Source organism: Eriocheir sinensis, chromosome 26, assembly GCF_024679095.1.
Source record: "Eriocheir sinensis breed Jianghai 21 chromosome 26, ASM2467909v1, whole genome shotgun sequence".
Taxonomy (NCBI): domain Eukaryota; kingdom Metazoa; phylum Arthropoda; class Malacostraca; order Decapoda; family Varunidae; genus Eriocheir; species Eriocheir sinensis.
In genome coordinates, this window is record NC_066534.1 from 3,736,308 (window position 1) to 3,758,025 (window position 21,718).

Consider the following 21,718-nt stretch of genomic DNA (forward strand, 5'->3'; position numbering starts at 1 on the left):
CCTGCCCCACACCTTCAACACCTCTGGCTTCCCCTCATATGTCAGCTATTTACTACCTTTAAATGAATTTAATTAAGGTAACTGCATAGGAACGGGTCAACACGTAGAAAGAATGGTTCAATTTTCATGACCCTATAGTACTAAGTTGAGACTATCATAAAAAGGCTTCAGGCATAGAATGTAATTACTCTGAGAAGCATTAAAACCAGTCAACATGTCTTTCAGGTGTCCGCTAATGATTGACATGATTTTCTCCTCTACTCTCTCTCCCTTCACTCTTCCAATGTAGAAGAGAATAAGTGCAAGTATTAAGCCACGAAGTTGTTACCCAAGTTGTGGAATGAGCAAAGGCTAGTGATCCTCTCCTGTGTATGGAATTAAGACAGCATGGAGCATAAAGATCTGTTTTGCAGCAGCATTTGAATTGACAGATTAGTCAACTTGTATAGAGTCTGATGGAGATGCATTAGGTGAGTCCATGGTGTTTACTTCTTGAAAGTAATCAGGAAATTTTAAAGCTACATTGTGTAGGATGCAGCATGCAACAATGATAGGTGTAGCCTTTTCAAGGTTGACCTGACCCAAGTAGCGTTCCTCATCAGTAGTACTGTCAATGCCAGTTTTGTCAAGGTTTTCTTAGAAGGAGTAAAAAGTTGTATGGGCCGAGTGCAAGCATGAGTATGAGAGTGATGACGATCCATTTTTCAGAAATGCTTGGGATGCAACATTGAGTTTGGAGATACCTGTCAAGTACTTAAACTGCAGCTGGCACACAGACAGAGCTTTTAGAAAGACTATTGTCTCCAAAATCAAAGCACCATTCAAGGAAAAACTAGCAGTACATCAAGTGTTAAAAGTCTTCATAGATGAAACAAAGGAGGGTGAATTTCGCAAAAAATGTACAGGCTTTCTCAGGTATATGTCAGATGCTGGTTTTGACACATTTCATGATTATTTTATAGAAAATTATCTAAGTGACAAGAGGATTCAGTTATGACCACAATGCTTTTGCAGTGGTGGAACTCTCAACACAAATAACCACCGAGAGAGTATGCATAAACTTTTGAAATATGTATTTAAATCACAAAAAGTTAAAAAGCTTAGATTACATATTGTTAGCTCAAACAGACTGGTGAAGGAAAAACTTTTCAAGAGAATGGTTGACTTGAAGAACCAAACCGGAGAACATTTCAGTGACAGAAAAGGTATGCATCTAGAAGTCACTCCAGATGATCATGGTCTTTTTTCTATGTGCTCTGACACTTCTAATAGCAAACAGTATCAGGTAGAGGTGCATAATCTCACTTGTGTTATGTGTTGAGATAGATGTCCATATTGCCATGTGTGATGACAATGCTGGAGGTAGAAAGAATGTATGTAAGCATATTCATGCAGTTGTAGAATTTTTGAGAAGCAAATCCCAAACAACTGAACCTAAATCTCCAAGGGAAAAAACTGAAAGAATCCATGAGATTGTGAGTACTGAGAATATCATTGAATCACAAATAACAGAATATAAGCAGAAATTGATGAACAGAATGTCTCAACTTGTCCCTAAGCTTCAAAAAGTAAAAGATCTCCAAGTTTTGAACAAGGTGGACAGCCAGTTATTTAAAATATGTATGGTATATTGGATGCTGGCAAAAGATGTAGGTACAAATAACAATAAGTTGTATGTGTATATTTCTTCTCTTTTGGAACCAGGCATTAAAAAGTGTGTTAAACAAGACCGGTTATATTCTACAAAAAAGAGAAAGCATGAAGACCAAGGTACAAGTTTGTAAAAGCCTAACTTAAGAGCAAGCCTGGAGATTGGGGAAAGTCTGGCAAATTCTCAGACTGGTATAAATATTCCAGTACTGTCACAGGGTGGGGTTGACTTTGAGCATATATAGTTACTGCATATGAGGGAGTAAAATTGGGTTGAGTGAGTTGTGACTGATAATGACAAAAAAGTTTATTTTGTTAACTGTTTGAAATCTTAATGTTTTAGTGCAAGAAGAATTAGCCTTTATGGGGAGTGTCCGCCACTTCTTTAGTTATTAGCTTATGATCCTGATTATGAGAGTGAAATGTATAAAACAAGGCAGGTAGACTAGCCTTAGGAGCCAATAAGTATGTGGAAGTGGAAGCAATTATGAGGGATATGGGATGGAGCTTCTTCAGGGAGAGGATAGCCAAGGCAGGGTTAAGGTACAGAGTCAGGCTACAGAGAATGGATGAAAGACTCCATCAAAGTGGAAATGTGGGCAAGAGCACTGGGAATGTTTGAGAGAGGTGTTCAGAGGGATGAAGGTGTGCAACAAATAAACAGGCATGTGAAATTGCAAGAGAGGAAAGGAAGAATGTAAAAGAAGAATGACAGGGAAAAGCTAACCTTAATTGGAATGATGCAGGGATCGAGAAGGACCAGCCAAGGTATGTTAGTTTCTATGATGGTAGCTATGGAAGGACTGCTGTGTAGAGCTTGGACCACCAAGTCCTTAGAGGTGAACAGTAGGGTGTACAGATGGAAAAATGGTGGAAGCAAGCTGTGCATGATGTGTGAGAGGCGTGGATGAAACTGTGGAACACTTGCTGCTGGAATGTGTGGGGTAGGACCAGGCAAGACTAGATCGAGGTATTAAGAATTGTGGTGGAAGAAATAGGAGTGGAGGAATGGAGTGAGATGAGAGAAAGTAGTACTGACAGGCAAATGGGACTGAGTGAGGGGAAGGTGTGGCTGAGAATGTGAAAGAATTCTTAGGGACTGCCTGGAGGATGCGAATGAGAGGCAGGTTTTTTGGGGGGGCAATATGAGTGCGACACTGAATGAGGTGAGAAAGTGAAGCAACAAAGTCTCCCCCTTTTTTTTATTTTTTCTATTCTCGGCAGAATTGCACGGGAGAACGCTGATCTAAAGGCTACAGCCACTACACTGTCAGTGGACCACTGGGTGACTCTGGACTTCAAGTTCAAGAGGGAGGACGAAGCGACGGACCAATTACAGACGCGCTGGCTCACGGGTCAATCAGAGACCTCGGATGCAAAGTTGGGCTCAGCTGCGAGCAGGGCCTCCCGAATGAAATGGACTATACCCCGTGTTATCTACGCCGCCTGCCTGCCTGGAGGTGTGCGTTTCAGCCTGGTGTTAGAGGGCTGAGTGTGGTGTAATATTATTTTGAAAGAAAAAGTCCAAGAGCAAACCAAAACTGCCAGGTCCAGTCTTATGATTACAACATAGCCCTTGGAGCCCAGCGGACCTCATTAGTCACTCTCCCCGGTGTAGTGTGCCCAGGTTTCCACTCTGTGCTGGAATTCTCGCATCAACTGCACATGCGCTGTCCAAGGGGGAGGCAGTGGCTGAGTGGTTAGCATGTGGGCCCTGCATTCACCGCGTCCTGTACGATGTGGGTTCGAATTCGCCGCTACCACCTAGAATTTTTCAGTCACCTAAGACTACCTACATGCTGTAATGAAGACCACCTATCAACCCGGACCCTAGAAGAACTGTCCAAATGAATCAAGAATGAGCCCCAGGGGTGCAACATGACTCGTAGGGTTGCCACCTTGAGATCAGAAAAATAAGGAACATCTCGCTCTCCAATACGGAATGAATCTGTATTTTAAAGGAGAGGTGGCAAGCCTAAAATTTCTGTAGCCTGCCCTGCCTTGACAGCTGTTGCCTGCTGCTTGTGGAGGCAGGAGGAAGGGGGTTCATGTACTGTACATGTATTTCAGGACGACCCTTGACAAACACATACTTTTACAGCCTGATTTTTTAGATTAACCGAAAAAGGCCATCACTAAGGCCGCGTTTACACCAAGCGAGTCGTGTCGAGTCGAGTCACGTCAAGTCATTTTAGGCGATTCATATTGACGCAATTCCGTTTACACCGACTGCATCAACATGAGTCAAGTCAGTACTCAATCACCCATTTGATTTCATGGAGAATGGATGCATGTTTTCTTTTTTTTTTCTTTTTTTATTAATTTATCTTATTTATTTTGTTTTCCATTGGTCTTTTACTCTTTTTCTTTTATTTTCTATTGGCATTTTTCAAATCCTTTTCTTTTTCTTTTCTTTTTAGTTCTTTTCTTGCTGTTGTTTTTCTTCTGTTTTCTTTTTTTTATCTTTTTTTTTTATCATACTTAAGTTGGTGTTCGTGAGCCGCTTTCCTCCCAGAAGGGATCAGCGTGTTATGATTTACTTCATGTTTTTGGTGACGTGTATAATTTCTTGGTGTATGCTTGAGTATGATTAAACGTAACGGATGCTATATGAAAGGTGTACATTGTTATTTACAAATATTGAAAATATACATATTAAGTATATGAATATACCCACTCCCCCTTGTCCCTTGTCCTACTAACATAGCTTTGTGATAGGCCCCAGTCTTAACACTGTGTGCATTGTATGTACATATGTATGAATGGTTGAGTGAGTGGTGTGCATGCTTCAGGATGATACGTAAAACTGAAAACTTATTTCCATAAAGCAGCAAAGACATCACGATCCCGGTGGTTAGGGTCACTGGAATCATATATAGCTGGGGGCTCTTGAACTAAGTTGATTAGGAGTTCCACCAGCATGCTTGAACACACCACGGCAGACTTGCTGTGACTGACATCAAAAATAGGTCCAGCCCTATATGTGACTCGACGTGACGCGACGCGATGCGGCGCAACGTGACGTGACACGACACATCCGGTGTAAATGGTTTATTTCAAAAACCCATATAAGTCAGTGTTATAACTGGGGTGGCGATTCATGATACGTCATGATGCAACGCGATGCGACTCACTTGGTGTAAACGCAGCCTAAAGCTTTAAAATGCTGAATTTTATCTCCTTTGCCCATTCAGACAGACAAATACGGAACAAATGCCGTTTCGTATTGGTTCAAAATGGAACGCACCATTTCATTCTCCAATATGAAATGGTTCCGTATTTTAACCCTTTCAATACGATGACGCCTACGTAGGCGTCATATTTCTATTCTGTTTCTTCTTCTATTGAGTTGTCCCGTACTTTGTGTTGGTTACTAAGTAAAGACGCCGTATGCTGTCCTTGAAATCCTATTGCTCCTCCCACCATCCTTGTTCCCACCAATCACAAAAAAATAGCTACAGTATGCACCGCCTTCTTCCCGCCTTGTGTCTAAAATTAGGAAGTCTCTCTCTCTCTCTCTCTCTCTCTCTCTCTCTCTCTCTCTCTCTCTCTCTCTCTCTCTCTCTCTCAGACACCGAGGTGCCGACACCATCACGTCTCGCCAACGTTGCCAGATTGCCGTATTCAGCCTCCTATTTTTGCTGATTTCAGACCCAAAAACTGCCTCCTCGACCCCAATAACTGCCTATATAAATAGGTATCGATAAAATAATTAATTATTGGTGTCTTTTGACAATTGCTATGGCTCAGAAATAGGTAAATACGAGGCTCTGAGTACGATAATCCGGCAACTGTGCGTCTCGCCCACCTCTCTCTCTCTCTCTCTCTCTCTCTCTCTCTCTCTCTCTCTCTCTCTCTCTCTCTCTCTCTCAGACACCAAGATGCCAACACCACCACTCCTTGCCTATCTCTCTCTCTCTCTCTCTCTCTCTCTCTCTCTCTCTCTCTCTCTCACACACACACGTACACACATACATTGTCTGTGATGACAAAGGAGTATCTGGCAGCTCTCTGACTGATAATAACAGAGTTGTATTTGCTGATAATTTCTCGACATTCTTCCTCCTCTACACAATCATCTGCTTTCTCTATTTCTTTCCCCCTTGCCCCTTTCTCCCCTTTCTTTATTTCGCTTTTTTTTTTATTTCGCGTTGACACAATTTATATTATGCATAGCAGGTATATGTTGACTCGTCGTATGTGCTGCTTTGCAAATACGGGATACATGTAATGAGGGCTTTTAGCAGCATAATATACGGAGGCGACAAGCAGATACATGCCGGCTCAGGTTTCCCGCATGCGGCCGTGCATGCCGTATATCAGCCAGGCGGGCTTTTTGAACATCCGGCGCGAAAGGGTTAAGGGACGGGTGGTCACCCTAAGCATGAGCCAAGAATAGATGGCACCACTTTAAACACATGACTGGGTTGGGCCAACCACCAGGCCCCTAAAGAAAGCCTATCAGTGCTATAGGCCGTAGAAAAAAAAAAAAAAAAAAAAGCTAACTACGCCCACATAAACACGTGGATCGGCTGAGTGACAAACACACACATGTATGTGTGTTTACCTAGTTGTAGTATATAGGGTCTGAGTTAAGCTCGTGCTCTCCTGCTTCCATATCTATATTTGTCCATGTGTCTACATTCTGCCTCCACCAGTTCTTCTATTTCATTCCAAGTGTAGTCTATATATTTCTATGGGGAAATTGTACTTTTTTTTTGGGGGGGGGACTGTGACACGAGCAACGAGGGCATTGGGACGGTGCTCTCTCAGGAAAAAGACTGTTAGGAGTATGTGGTAGCCTTCTACAGCCAAAAATTTAGTTCACATGAGAGGAACTATTGCATCACAAGGAAGGAACTGCTAGCTGTTGTGAAGTTTGCATCACTTCATGGAACTAGCCAAGCACCACTCTACTTCTGCATCTGCTACCACCACCTTGTTCCTGCCAACACCGCTTGGTCCTGCCACCCCCATTTGTTCCTGCTACCCAAAGCTGGTGTCACACTGGGCCTTTTTCCTCCAACAGCGTTGGCGGTACGGGAAACCAGCAACTCTAATTTTTCCGGGTCTGCATCACACATGACCAAGGTCAGCTACCCGTATTATCCACAACGTAAACAAAGCAGTCACCCTGTATCAACATGGCACCATCTGCTAATGTAAGGGGTGTTGCGGCTTGTGCTGCCGTTGCCCAAGTTATAAACTTACTGCTGCAATTAAATGGAAGGAAGAAGCGATTGTGGGCACGATCAAGGCTTCAAAGACAGGAGAACAAGGGTGCTTACTAGTAGGAGGAGGTAGGAAGACACCTACCGAACGGGCATGAGCTACTCCTGGTGAGGATATATGGGAAGTGAGGAGGGTGCTGAAGCCCTTCAAAGACCCTTCCCATGTCCTCACTAACCGTTTCCCTTTTGTCTCATCAACACCAGAGAGCAGTTCAGCATGCTCTCAAAAGACAGTTCCTCTCTCTTTCTACACCACACTACATTCACACAACACACACCTTTTCCCAAAATTCAAAATTCAATATGGCGAAAAACAGCACTGCCTCGGAGTCCCCGCCTGGGGGGGGGGACCATAAATTCCCACAGGGAGAACTCCCCTTCTGGCTGCCGACTTGAAAGGTGTCCTGATAACTCCTCGAACCTCCTCTTTATCAATTTTTGCAACATTCGCGGTCTTCGTTCTAATTTTCATTCTGTGGAACACCATCTCTCCTTCTCTAAACCTCATTTTCTCTTCCTCACCGAAACACAGGTTTCTGAGGCTACTGACAGCAACATCTACTCTGTTCCCCCCTACTATCTCTATCCTAAATTTCAATCCAAAGCTGGATGTTGCGCCTACGTGCGCAACGACATCACTTGCTCTCATGCCTACGACATAGACTCTTCTGAATTTTCCACCATCTAGCTAAGACTTCATTGTTATTCTATTACTAAATACATCTGTGCTGTTTATCTCTCACCTAACTCTACTAACTATGTAAAATTCTTTGACTATTTGAATTCTAAAGTGGAGCACATCTTGACTCACTCTCCCTTCGCTGAAATCTCCATCTTGGGAGATTTCAGTGTTCACCACCAGCTTTGGCTTTCATCCTCTTTCACTGACCAGCCTGGTGAACAAGCCTACAACTTTGCTCTCCTCAACGACCTAGAGTAGTTGGTTCAGCACCCTACACGTATTCCCGACCGTCTTGGAGACAGGCCCAACATTCTAGATCTCTTCCTTACCTCTAATCCTTCTGCTTACTCTGTCAAACTGTTCTCTCCATTGGGCTCCTCCAATTATAACCTTATTTCTGTTTCCTGTCCTATCGCTCCTGTACATTCTCTGGACCCACCGAAGTGGCGATGCTTCTGGCATTTTGCTTCAGCTCGGTGGGACGATCTGAGGATGTACTTTTCCGATTTCCCATGGAATGATTACTGCTTCCAGGAGAGAGACCCTTCTGTGTGTGCCCAGCACATCTCAGAAGTGACTGTCTCTGGAATGGAGGCCTACATTCCACTTTCTTTCTCTACTCCTCATGCTAAAAAGCCTTGGTTTAATCATGCTTGTTCTCGTGCTATTAAAGATAGAGAGGCAGCTCACAAAAGGTTCCAGAGCCTTCGAACTCCCGCTAACCATGACCTTTACATTTCAGCCCGGAATCGTGCCAAATCTATTCTCTGACTTACCAAAACTTCTTTTATCAATAGAAAATGTCAACACCTTGCTTCTTCTAATTCTTCCCATGACTTCTGGCATCTAGCCAAAAATATCTCCAATTTCACTTCTTCCTCTTTCCCTCCTCTCCTTAACCCTGACGGCAGCACTGCCGTCTCATCTGTCTCTAAGGCTGAACTCTTCACTCAAACTTTCTGAAAGAACTCCACCTTGGACGATTCTGGGCATATTCCTCCTACTCATCCCCCCTCTGACTTCTTTATGCCTGTTATTAAGGTTCTTCCAAATGATGTTTTCTATGCCCTCTCTGGCCTCAACTCTCAGAAGGCTTATGGACCTGATGGAGTGCCTCCTATTGTCCTTAAAAACTGTGCTTCCGTGCTGACACCCTGCCTGGTCAAACTCTTTCGTCTCTGCCTATCAACATCTACCTTTCCTTCCTGCTGGAAGTATGCCTTTGTACAGCCTGTGCCTAAGAAGGGTGACCGTTCCAATCCCTCAAACTACCGCCCTATAGCTTTACTTTCCTGTCTATCTAAAGCTTTTGAATCAATCCTTAACCGGAAGATTCAAAAGCACCTTTCCACTTCTAACCTTCTATCTGATCGCCAGCATGGGTTCCGCAAGGGGCGTTCTACTGGCGATCTTCTTGCTCTCTTCGATAGAGTCTGGCAAAAGTCTTTGCTTTCTAAACTGCCCTCTTCCGGATTCTATCCCTCTCTCTGTTCCTTTACCTCCAGTTTCCTTTCCGGCCGTTCTATCTCTGCGGTGGTAGACGGTCACTGTTCTTCCCCTAAACCTATCAACAGTGGTGTTCCACAGGGCTCTGTCCTATCACCCACTCTCTTCCTGTTATTCATCAATGATCTTCTTTCCATAACAAACTGTCCTGTCCACTCATACGCCGACGACTCCACTCTGCATTATTCAACTTCTTTCAATAGAAGACCCTCTCAACAGGAAGTACACGACTCCAGACTGGAGGCTGCAGAACGCTTAACCTCAGACCTTGCTATCATTTCCGATTGGGGCAGAAGGAACCTTGTGTCCTTCAATGCCTCAAAAACTCAATTTCTCCACCTATCAACTCGACACAATCTTCCAAACACCTATCCCCTATTCTTTGACAACACTCAGCTATCACCATCTTCAACACTAAACATCCTCGGTCTATCCTTTACTCAAAATCTCAACTGGAAACTTCACATCTCCTCTCTTGCTAAATCAGCTTCCTCGAGCTTGGGCGTTCTGTATCGTCTCCGCCAGTTCTTCTCCCCCACGCAGTTGGTATCCTATACAAGGGCCTTGTCCACCCTCGTATGGAGTATGCATCTCACGTGTTGGGGGGGCTCCACTCACACAGCTCTTCTGGACAGAGTGGAGTCTAAGGCTCTTCGTCTCATCAGCTCTCCTCCTCCTACTGATAGTCTTCTACCTCTTAAATTCCATCGCAATGTTGCCTCTCTTTCTATCTTCTATCGATGTTTCCACACTGACTGCTCTTCTGAACTTACTAACTGCATACCTCCCCCCCTCCCGCGGCCCCGATGCACACGACTTTCTACTCATGCTCATCCCTATACTGTCCAAACCCCTTATGCAAGAGTTAACCAGCATCTTCACTCTTTTATCCCTCACGCTGGTAAACTCTGGAACAATCTTCCTTCATCTGTATTTCCTCCTGCCTACGACTTGAACTCTTTCAAGAGAAGGGTATCAGGACACCTCTCCTCCCGAAATTGACCTCTCTTTCGGCCACCTCTTCTGATTCTTTTTTAGGAGCAGTGAGTAGCGGGCTTTTTTTTTATTATTGTTTCCTTTTTTTTGTGCCTTTGAGCTGCCTCCTTTGTTGTAAAAAAAATAAAAAAATAAAAATAAAATAAAAAATCGTCAGAGAACTGTGTTGTGAAGACTGGGAGTCCTACAATTTTCATAGAATGGAGAAAAAAAGTTATTTGAACTGTGCTCCCACAGCATGGGGTGTTCTCTTATCTTCTCAATTAAATAGGTAGTAAACAAAACAGCTCTCAGTCCACTTTTAGAAGTCTCTTGGTAGGCCATCTTCCACTGCTTCTCACTCCTCAGCCACTGCCGTCATTTGTTTGTTTACATACAGCCACGCAGTTGCTCGTACTGACAACCGACAACTCGCTCCCGGTTGGGTGTACGGACAACCACAGTTGCCCATAGTCCCAATGGTTGGAGGAAAACAGCCAGTGTGACACCTCCTTAATTGTGTGTGGGGATCAATATACAGCTTGGATGCAGTTTGTGTTTCACCTTCCTTCCACTCGTCTGCATGAGCAACAATAATGTCTTTGATCTTTGTCCTTTGGCGTATTGTGTGGGAGAGGCGAGTGCTGGCCACAAAGTGGCGCTCCCACTGTTGCTCCCATCTCTTTGTGCACCAGCCTATTTTCCCCTGCTGTCCCTCCTCTCTTTTCTCCCATTAACAGCAAGTCAGGCTCATTCACCTTGTTGAGTGCTTCATCAACATCCTATGTTACCTCATCGTAACCATCAGTCACTGTCGGATACTTGGATGAATGGCAATGGTCTGTGTAGAGGATTTGCCCCAAAAGGTTTAACTTTAACAGCAGCTTCACGTTATATGGTTCCTCACCTATGGCCCCATGCACTCCGGCGCTATGAGCTTTAGTTGATTGAATATTCATATGGAGCCTTTCACATGGCACATGCATGTGAGGCTAGCATCCCAGTGCCAGATGCATACCAGATGCCTCACTGCACTGCATACTCCCATGGCACTAGCTATCCCACACTATTCCACTGATTTATTTGCCATCAGCATGGAGATTGAGGACAGTATAGACTTTGACCAACTCATATCTCTTGTTGAAAAGCGATCAATACTTGGAACAAGATGCTAGAGGATTACAAGAGTTGAATCTGGCTGCCTCACCATGAAGGGAAGTGTACTGTACAATTTGATGTTATCATATAGGCTCTATCAAAACACTTCATGGACATCAAAACACTTCATGGACATATGAAAGTAGTTGAAGAATTTAACATCATCCTTTCTCATGCTTCCTGAGTATCTCTTTGTTCATTGAGAGGTTGTATCCAGTGGATTCTGCACTGCCTTTTCCTCTTCCCCATATGCAAGAAGTAAAGAACTTTCAGATGCTGCCTGTGATCCATCTTCCATTGCAAGGAACAAGCTGGTGAAATTCTATCTAGGCAGGGAGGCTGTCTACGGCGAGAAGCTGGATAGTGTGAAAGGCTCATGATTCCAGACTATCACTGAACTGTTGATGGATACGGTGAGCGACTGGATAGTGTAAGAGCAGCCTAACTCTTTGGTATGTCACCAAAGCTAGTGACTTCTGCAAGACAAATGTCACAAGTCATTAGCAAGCAAATCAGGGCTCACCAAGGGTGAGAGTTTTGTCCTCAGGGTGCATGGAGGTGAGGAGGGAATGAGCACTTGAGCCCTCGCAGGTAAGCAGCATTGGAAGACTGCCACCCCGCCTGCAGCAGCTACTGCTCTCATTGCCCCATCTGCCTCGCAGAGATTACTGGTTTTGGGGGTGAGTTTTAGGCATGGGTCACCACCATTCATCTTGTGTGTCCAATGGTGAGTGATAGTAATGATGAGGCGGTTGAGGGTGTTAACCCCTTCACTCCGGCGACACAGACACTGGCGTCCGACGGCGTCACCGTATGGTAAGGGTTAGTCCTCTTCTAAGCCTCTTAATCCTCTTCCATTTTCTCTTAATCCTCTTCTAAACCTCTTAAGAGAAAATGGAAGAGGATTAAGACGAATTTAGAGGAGGATTGAGAGGTTTAGAAGGGGATTAATCCTCTTCCATTTCCTCTTGACCCTTTCCAATACTGTGACGCTGACGTCTGCATCACAGATGGAACGGGTTAATAATGCAACCAGCAATGTGAATGAGTCTCACCTTTTGCTGTTCATGGGAGGAGAGGGCAGGATGGTGGTGGAGGGGATTGGGTGGGTGCCAGGGCCAGGGTGGAGGTGGGAGTGCCACCAGGCTACTAGTACCTGCCCCTTCTGGGCACCACACTGAATGGGGGATGGAGATCAAAGAAATTCGGAATTCAGAATTGGTGGATGACCTTTGCTGAAAGTTTACCAAATTTCTTTCCAACACGATCCTTGGATTTTGGCTCATTTTTTCTTCTATTCTGAAGCTCATCTTTGTCCTCATCGTCCCCATTGCTCCTTCTAGTAGTTGGAGAGGCCTTGGACGAAATACCACACTTAGTAGATGGCAGTGGGCTACACTGGCAGGAGTGAGAGGTGGAGCACACACAAAGTTATCACATGTGATGGTTTCACTCACAACTGTTTCATCAGCTGGCTTGACATCATCAACTTGTGGCCAAGCTGCTGAAAACTGGAATCATAAATGTTTAAGGGGGGCGACTAAGGGTATTTTTTTTACGAATATATTTAAAATCGGACAAATACGTTTTTTTCGCTCAGCATGGCCGGGATAGCCAAAATTGTCATGTGGTGAGGTTTGTTTTCGTAAAATTAAAGCCCCTCACCCCTGGAAGCCATATTTAAATGGCCCGTGCTATTGCATCATAGCCTGACTCGCGAGCCAACACACGCTGTATCATTCAGTGCTTGTATGTACGTAAATTTTGCATTAGAATATTATTTTTTTTCGTAAATTTTGTCATCTGTCATTCCTCTCGTGCCGGATCGCAGGGAGGGTGTGAGTTGAGGAGAGGAGTGTGGCGGAGCCATGCAGTCCCTACCCTGACAACAACGGGGAAGGGCATGCAACCTGTTCGTTTGTACTCCAGCCAAATAAAGGTCTTTAGAAATGACGTACAAACGCAAGTTGAGTAGTAAGAGAGCCATCAACATGAAGAAGGCTTATTGAACAAGATGGAGTGGCCAAGACCAGGAAGGGAGCAGTTTTGGAGCTTGTGAAGCGAGTCGTGATCCTGAAACACTCACCCACTGCTCATCACCACCACCACCTGCTCCACCACCAGCTGATTCGCCACTCCCTACACCGAGTACCTCATCACGCCCTTCTCCACCACCACCTGCTTCATCACCACCTATTCCACCACCACCTACATCACCACCAGCTGCAGAATCATTGCCACATGAAACATCACTGCAGCTCCAACAACAAATTCTGCACAGAGGTGTTCAGTTGAACCCTCCTCCTCCTGATACAAGCAAAACTTTCATCACCGTGTCACTTTCCCAGCTACAGACACTCATCGCGAGACAGAAGTGCCCAGTACGGTCGTGCAGGAATGCCTTGACCGTAACCTCTTCAACAATGAGGAAGGTGGTGCCTTCTGACACCCTCACCCGCGAGTGAGTAATACTTTTTTATAAAGGGGGACCAGATACCATAGCATTCTCCAGCAAGTCAACAAGGTATACACAGTTATATGTGAAAATTTTATGCCAATCAGATAAATACAAATGGCAAGACATGGATAAAATGGAAAAATATCTTTAGGAGCCAATATCTCGGAAAGTAGTTTTTTACACCAAAAAATTTCACAAAATCAGGTAAAAGTCTGTCCGACTTTTGTTTGGTACCAACTAAAACTACAACTAAAGGGCAATTTTTTGTATTTATGAAATTTCAAAAATGTAAAAAGAAAACGGGACACAGAGTAGAGAAAATTGTAAGTGAAAAAAACTGATTTTTTTTTTTGTTTGAAGACAAAACAACATATCACAGTTTTATAAATAAAAAATGTAGATATGTAAACAAAGTTCCTATGTTTTTTTTTTTCACAGTGATTAACTGAAAAATAAAGTCTGTGAAACAACAACAACAACAAAAAAAAAAAAAAAAAAAAAAATTACACTCTATTTGAGTCTCCCCTGTACTTCACCCAAATTTCATGAAATTCACAGAATGTCATATATTTACAGAAACAAATAATATACTAAGATTTCAAAGCTATTGGACGTACCATATGAGCAGGAGGACCCCCCTTAGTCGCCCCCCTTAACACTGATAATCTCTTGGTAAAGCAATACAGCATTGACAGTTAGCAAGCATACATATCCTAGGGGGAAACAATTATCAACTGCAAGACTAAGGTTGCTAAACACAATTTAATGTTTGCTTGGGGAGGGGGGGGGGATAATCCCCAAATGGGAGAATATGGTTGCCAAATGAGAATTAGGGTAGCGATTGATTTATCTCACCAAATGTGAATTCGCCAAATCTGACCACACCAAGTGTGAGACTTTACTGTATTCTAATAAGAAACACCTTGCATTCTGACTTTATGACTCCAGTGCCAAGTTGTCTTAGGATTAGCCACAGTTGCAGCAACCATCATTGTAATATCAGAAGGCTGCAGTGTGTAGCAAGGATTTTTTGTCTCAGATAAGTTAAGATTTTCTGCTTCTATGATGAGTTCTAGTTTATAATTTATTGTACAAAAATTAGCAACATACAGAACTATCCCTGATTTATAACTGTAAATAAATGTGAAAAGACAAGGATTGTCATTTGGGTAAGAAAAATCTATTTTGGGCTTTTTGCCAAACACTGGCTGAGAGAGCAAATCGCTTACAGTAGGAGAATAACTCTTTTCATTTCTTAAGAAAAACTTTTCAATGAAACTACCAAATATCACATAATTAACTAATCCACTTTTCTTTTGAATCTTAGTGTTACATACACACAATTTTAATTCAACATGTGGATCCCTACAACTTGAGTAGATCCCATATAGGCTCATACGCTCATAAGATACAAGACGTAAGGCATTTTTGTTGGTATTAGACTCTACTGTGAGAAAGAAGATTTCCTTTTCTTCAGTATTCCTTTCTTCAAACCCATATACAATGACATCAATCTTATATCTAATGAGGTATACAGAAAATCGCACTTCAAGTACCTTTCGTATCTCATAGGCCTTTAAGGGTCTGCAGTTACCAAACCCAAAACCTCCATCTTTTTTATGCTGCTGCAAGATCATATTATTTAAAACACCTATACCAAAATCTGCAAGTGCCATGTGAAATTCATTTGGTTGTACTGGTGTTTCAAAGTCTTTACATATACAGATGTTTGGCTGAAGAAGAGGAATATCCCAGCAAGTTCTCTGTGTAGAAATACTACTTAAAAGGCCTCCTGGGATGGTGTATTTTTCAGTAAAGTCTGCATCTTGAATTCTGCTTTCCTTTCCAATCAGCTGAAGTAGCATGTTGTGTACATCAATCAAGCTGACTAAGTTTTTCTCATTGTTTTTCAGTTTCTTTATCTGAGAAACACCTAAAGTATTTTGAACATTTTTTGGAATTATTAGGAACAAGAATGGATTAAAAGTTTCAACATGTGCTTCTGGACTTTCCTGAATGAATTTACCATAGGTGCTGCCATGATCAGAAAAAAGAATGGTAATTGTACTTTTCAACTCTGTGGTAAACCTCAAGTATTTGGCAAGTGAATCATCTAAAGTTTGGACTCGTAATCCTGTTTCATCATGTGCAACATCAGTAACTGTGTATGTAAATAATGGCTGATTTATTTTCTGTGCATCCTCTTGGTACAACTTCAGGTATTCCAGCAAATATTCATGATGATACCTCCCATTAAAGCACACAGCAGGTAAATTGTGAAATGGGTCTTTTTTTCCATTTGCTTCAAGTATGTCACAACTTGCCAAGGTAACATCAATGGAATCAATGTTTGCATTCTTAAATGCTTTCTTAAATGTTTTCCATGAGGGGTAACTGTCAGAATTATTTATGACTCTTAAATCTTTAACTAATCCCCATTCCCAATTCCAACACAGATCCTCTAGCCAAAGTGTTCTGTAGCCTTTTTCCTTGTAGTGCTTCAAAAGATGAGATACAGGAAGTGGTCTCCTTGGAATATCATAGGTTCCAAATGGAATCTCTGATGTATTGACATAACCAGAAAAAAGTGCTTCAAGATTTTCATAGGTTCTTTGTTTCACTGCCTGGAAATAGTGGAAGTCAAAAACTTTACGATGAGTTTCACTATATAAATCCTCCAAAAAATTGATGGTCTTTGGAAGTGATCTGTAAAAATGAGGTCGAGAGAGCGAGTCAAGCATTACTAAATTTATATTAGGAAACCTACCCAATTCTGGATCAGTTTTTCTTTTCATGTATTTCCTTGGATATAGGAAAAGCTGAGTGTACGACTGAGAATTTTCTATTGCATAATCTTCTGAATAAGCAGGCTCTTCAAAGCTGTCCTCGGATGCATTTGTACATTTTAGAAAAAGAAAACCAAAATAAAAATCTTTGGTAACTTCTTTGTCGACAATTTTCTTCAGATGGTTAGGATTAATTTGCTTCCAAACTGTTTTAGCTTCTGTATCATCAAAAACACCAACATAGAAGTTTAATGAAGCACACTGGACTGGTGGTTCACATGAGATGCTTCCAGATACCTGAAACACATGAAAAGTTTTATTTACCTAATAGAATATAGATTTTGACAAATATTTATGATAATTTAACTGTTATTAAAAGATGATGAGCATACATAACTGCCATATTTTGTTTCCTTATTGTAACAAAATAAGTCAAGATAGTAAAGCTTCATTATGAACTTACTGCTAAAATAGAAGAAATTTTCACATTCATGAATTCCTTCCAGGCCTACCATACTTTTAGATGTTTGTGCAGTCAAAATGATCAAAATATTCTTCATTTGGGATTCTTCACTGTATTTTAGCGATTTCAGTTCAATACTAAACAAAGTATATGAAGATGAATGCGTTTACACCTATCCCTCTGCTATCATGCCTGCTCCTGGTAGCTGAACTGAAAAATTACTGGAAATAAATCTAACTGGTTATTGGGTGGCTGATCTACCAACATTTTATGCCTATTATACCATTCTTTGCACATAATTTTTCCACCAAAATGATATTATACTCATTATAACACTCACAATGCCACCTTCTTATTCTCATTTTTGAGTGGTTGCTCAGCCATTGTTTTCACACAAATAAACAGGGGCAAGTTTGGTTCACTTGTTAGCCACACATCTCTCCGCAGGTGGGATAGAAATCCAAACTGCACGGTTGATCAGATGAACGCAACCAAAAATGGCTATCAACCCTTACACTGCCAAGCTGCCGTTCGTGCGCACATCTCACACGCCACTAACCTTCCCGACCTTCGCGTCGTCACCGCACTCTCTTTTCATCCACATATTTATATTCTGTGATTTATTTTGTACATGAAACTGTACTTTATTTTGTAGTACAATACCTATAGTTGTGCATATGAATACATTCTGCTTTATAACTTATGATGATGAACATGTTTTCTGAAAAAAAAAGTGATGTTTAGCCTAATTTATGTAATGTATGTTTCATAATTTACATATTCTTTCACTATGTACTCCCTCCCCCAAAAAGTACCTATGCATATTTCATCAGCAATACAGTACTTCATTGTTATGTTACATAATCAAACGTAATAATGGAGCACTGTAATTTTGAGGGGCGGCAATGTAGAATTTATTTCCTGTAAAAATTTTGTCTTCGGACGCAGCAGTTCCTTGCCGTGAGTGCATTAGAATCTTTGGCAAAAGCCAATAAAATAGTATGTACATGTAAAACAAAATGTGTTCATGATGCAACAAATACTTATAAGAAGGTGTAAAGATAAACATGTACCTTACAAGCAATTAATTCACCTGCTGAACGAAATGGAAAATAACGAAATTAATTTATTTTTCCCCGGCTAAAACGCACAAAAGCCTCGAGACGACAGTTATCAATGAAACAAGATACCGATTGTCAACATAATACTATTTTATATATATATATATATATATATATATATATATATATGTAATATATATATATATAGATATATATAGATATATACATATATATATATATATATATATATATATATATATATATATATATATATATATATATATATATATATATATATATATATATATATATATATATATATATATATATATATATATATATATATATATATATATATATATATATATATATATATATATATATATTAGTCAGTAGAAATTAACAGATTTTTGGCCTAACCCAGACATTTGAGATAACAGCCAGCTTTTGTGTAAAACCTTCATATTAGTCCCTTAACCAGCAGAACAAATTCAACACTAATCAACCTTGGGGAACTTGGATTTTGGTAGACATGCATAATACGTTCCGCAAAAAAAATGAGAAAATAGCGTAAACAAAGAATGTGATATAAAATACTAAACAAGCTGAAATAACCTGCAAAAACTGAGTGAGTGTGTTAAGTTCATGCAATTCTCATGGGTTAAATTACTAATACAACAACAAAGGAATGTTTCATGCAAAAATAGCCTGAAATCGTATAAAAATGGCCTAAAATAAACCCTATGTTCACTGGTCATCATTAAAAATTACATTATTTCATAGCTGCGCAATGATATGTAGCCCTATTTGCAGCTGAACTACATTTATTTATATCCTGTACTGGTCCATGTAGCATTACAAATGCAATAAAACGCTATGTTAGCAAGCTAGCGCTTTGTTGAGGCAGTGTTGGCAAACTGCCTGATGGGCCGTCAGCTGACTGAGTCAACACGGATGAAGCCGGAACAGCGTGGCTGTAAGTTAAGTGAGATTTGTTTGTGATAATGTTTATAAGGTATTTGAGATTAACATGATAAGGGTTTGTAGGAATTTGGTGTTACTAAGACATGATGTGTGCAAGTGTCTGATTTGTGAGAAGGTTTTGTTTACACAGTGTCGATAAATTTTTGAGGGTAGGCTGTGTCATGGATCGTACAGGTGGGTTTTAAAGTGTACGGTACATAGCCCATAACAAGATGCATGATACACACTTTTGGCCATTTATATATTGGTTCTGATGTGTGTGTGTGTAGTATCTTTTTCATCACATATGATGCCTATGACATTAATAATATGCTTGATTAATTTCTGTATGTGAGTTTGGTGTCCTGGAGTGACATGCATGTTTTGTTTGTTTCAGGTACGCATCCCTAATTGAGCATGGCTGAATCATCAAGTGACATGTGTGTAGTGTGTAGTAAAGTTGGTGGTGGTAGTACTAGTGCTGGTGGTGGTGGCAGATTCCTAGGTCCTAAAGGGCGTGCTTCACTAATCCAAGTATCTCAGAAGCGCAATGATGGAGCCTTGTACGAAGAACTGTCTGTACCAGGTGATCATTTTGTGCATGACAAATGCTACAAAAGTTACACAGCTGCCAGGAACATTTCCCGAGAACAGAAGACAGGTGATGCTGGCAGAGATTCACCAGCAACATCTCTTAGATCTGAAGAGACACAGTTTGACTATCAAACACATTGCCTAATATGTGCTCAAAAGCTTGATTTTGAAGGTGCACGTCGTCATCCTGAACGCAGCTCTACTATCAGTAATGTGGAGATGGTGAGCAAGGGTAAGACTAGTATCCTGCAAGAAAACCTGATGAAAAATGTGACCAAAGGAACGACGACCTTGCCATTAATGTGAAAGCAAGGGTGCTGTTCGCTGGAGACATCAGGGCTTTAGAAGCAAAATACCATCGTAATTGCATGCAGATGTTTTAGCAGGGAAAACTCGAAACCAGAGTAAGCCCCAACCAGAACATAGCATCCGTAATCTAGACTTGGCAAACAATGAGGCATTTAGTCAAATGTGTGCATGGCTGCTTAGTGCAGAGCAGAGACATTTGCAACACACACTTAGTGATCTCAGGGACAAACTCTCAACATACCTACCCAAAGGTGTTAACCCCTACAGCACTGTTCACATCAAACGTCGTCTCTTGGAACATTTTGGCAAACAAATAACGATAGCAGAAGTGGATGGCAGAGCTAACGTTGTCACCTTGAAAGAGAGGGCTGCATCTATCCTTCATGAATCATACATCGAGTCAGCAATGGATGTTGATGAAGACACTGAATGTATCAAGCAAGCAAAGTATGTGGGGTCTCAGATACGTGAATGCATGCAAAGCATGGACTTCCTGACAGATGTGTACCCTGCACCTACAGATACTGATATCAATAGTCTGGAAAATGATGTGCCTCAAAGTCTTCTGCAGCTAACCAAAAGCTTGCTCACTGAATCACGTACTGAATCTGCAAAGATGAAAAAGAAACTGCTACAGCTGTCCCTTTGTCACGTTATAATGCAGGCATCTGGAAAGCAGTCATATATTTCCCCTCTGTTACTGTCAGTTGGACTTTTCATCCATCAGCAAACTCGATCCCGTGTGTTGTTAGATGTGCTGTCATCACTAGGATTAAGTGTGTCGTATGATCAGGTCATAGCATTTGAGAAGGCAGCTGTTGTTGGTCGATCTATCCATGATCTGCCCCCTGGTCTGGTTCAGCAAACAGAAGGTGAAGGGTTTTGCCAATGGGTGGCTGATAATTTTGATTACAACGAGGACACTCTAACAGGTCATGATACAACACATGTCATGGGTGTCATTACCTGCCAGACCCCCCGTACAACTGATCAGAAAGGAGAGGTCATCCAGCGCCGAAATGTGACAGCTGCAGAGATTGTTAGTGCTGGTTATTTTGGTGACATCATTCGTCCCTACAAACCGCCAGCCACCAATAAAATGGCTGATGTGAACATAAAGGCAGTCAATCCAGTGCAGGTCCCAATCACTAGGTTTGAACATATGGATACGCTCTGGTTGTGCTCAAGCCTGCTTCATCACAATCCTCCAAACTGGCAAGGCTTCATGTCCAAGGTTGAGGTTGGCACCTGCCAAAGCACTGCAGTAATATATAACCCTATGATTCCACTCAATCCACAAACAAACGAGGCAGTCTACAGCACAATGGCATTTGTACTTGGCCAGGCAAAGAAGATGGGAATGTGTTGTGCAACTCTAACTTTGGACCAACCATTGTACCTGAAAGCTTACAAAATTAAGCAAGACAATCTCTCAGAGTTTCAGAAGATCAACATTCGTCTGGGTGGATTCCATCAGCTGATGTCATTTCTTGGAGCCATTGGCAAGCTCATGGAAGGCAGTGGGTTGGAAGATCTCTGGACAACAGTATATGCTCGGAATTCGCTCCCAAAGATGATAGAGGGCAAAGCCTACACAAAGGCCTTGCGAGCCTGCCTGTTAGCAGATGCCGCCTTACATCTGATCCTGGTAGACTCCAGGGAAGAGCCTGATGATGATATTGATGCCAATGATGAGGAGTGTATTGAGCAACAAAAACTGCTGCCTTGTGACCTTCAGGAACAAACAGCACAGGACGATAGCAATGGCAGACAGGGAGAGGAATCTGTACCTGTAAGTGCTGGTTCAGACATGGCAGAGACAGGCGAGTCAGATGTCGACATGATGCACTCTGAGGACATTATGTCTCTGAAGGAGTTCTAT

General features: G+C 41.8%; 1 protein-coding gene across 1 annotated transcript in view; it reads right to left on the reverse strand.

Annotated features, from left to right (window-relative positions):
- Positions 1-2,875: 2,875 nt before the first annotated feature.
- The window catches only part of LOC127003710 (uncharacterized), a 70,664-nt gene continuing 51,821 nt past the window's right edge, over positions 2,876-21,718 (reverse strand). The window contains exon 4 of the mRNA XM_050870645.1: positions 2,876-16,743. Within this exon, the coding sequence (XP_050726602.1) occupies positions 14,569-16,743 (2,175 nt within the window). The 3' untranslated portion in view covers positions 2,876-14,568. The remainder of the gene's footprint in view (positions 16,744-21,718) is intronic.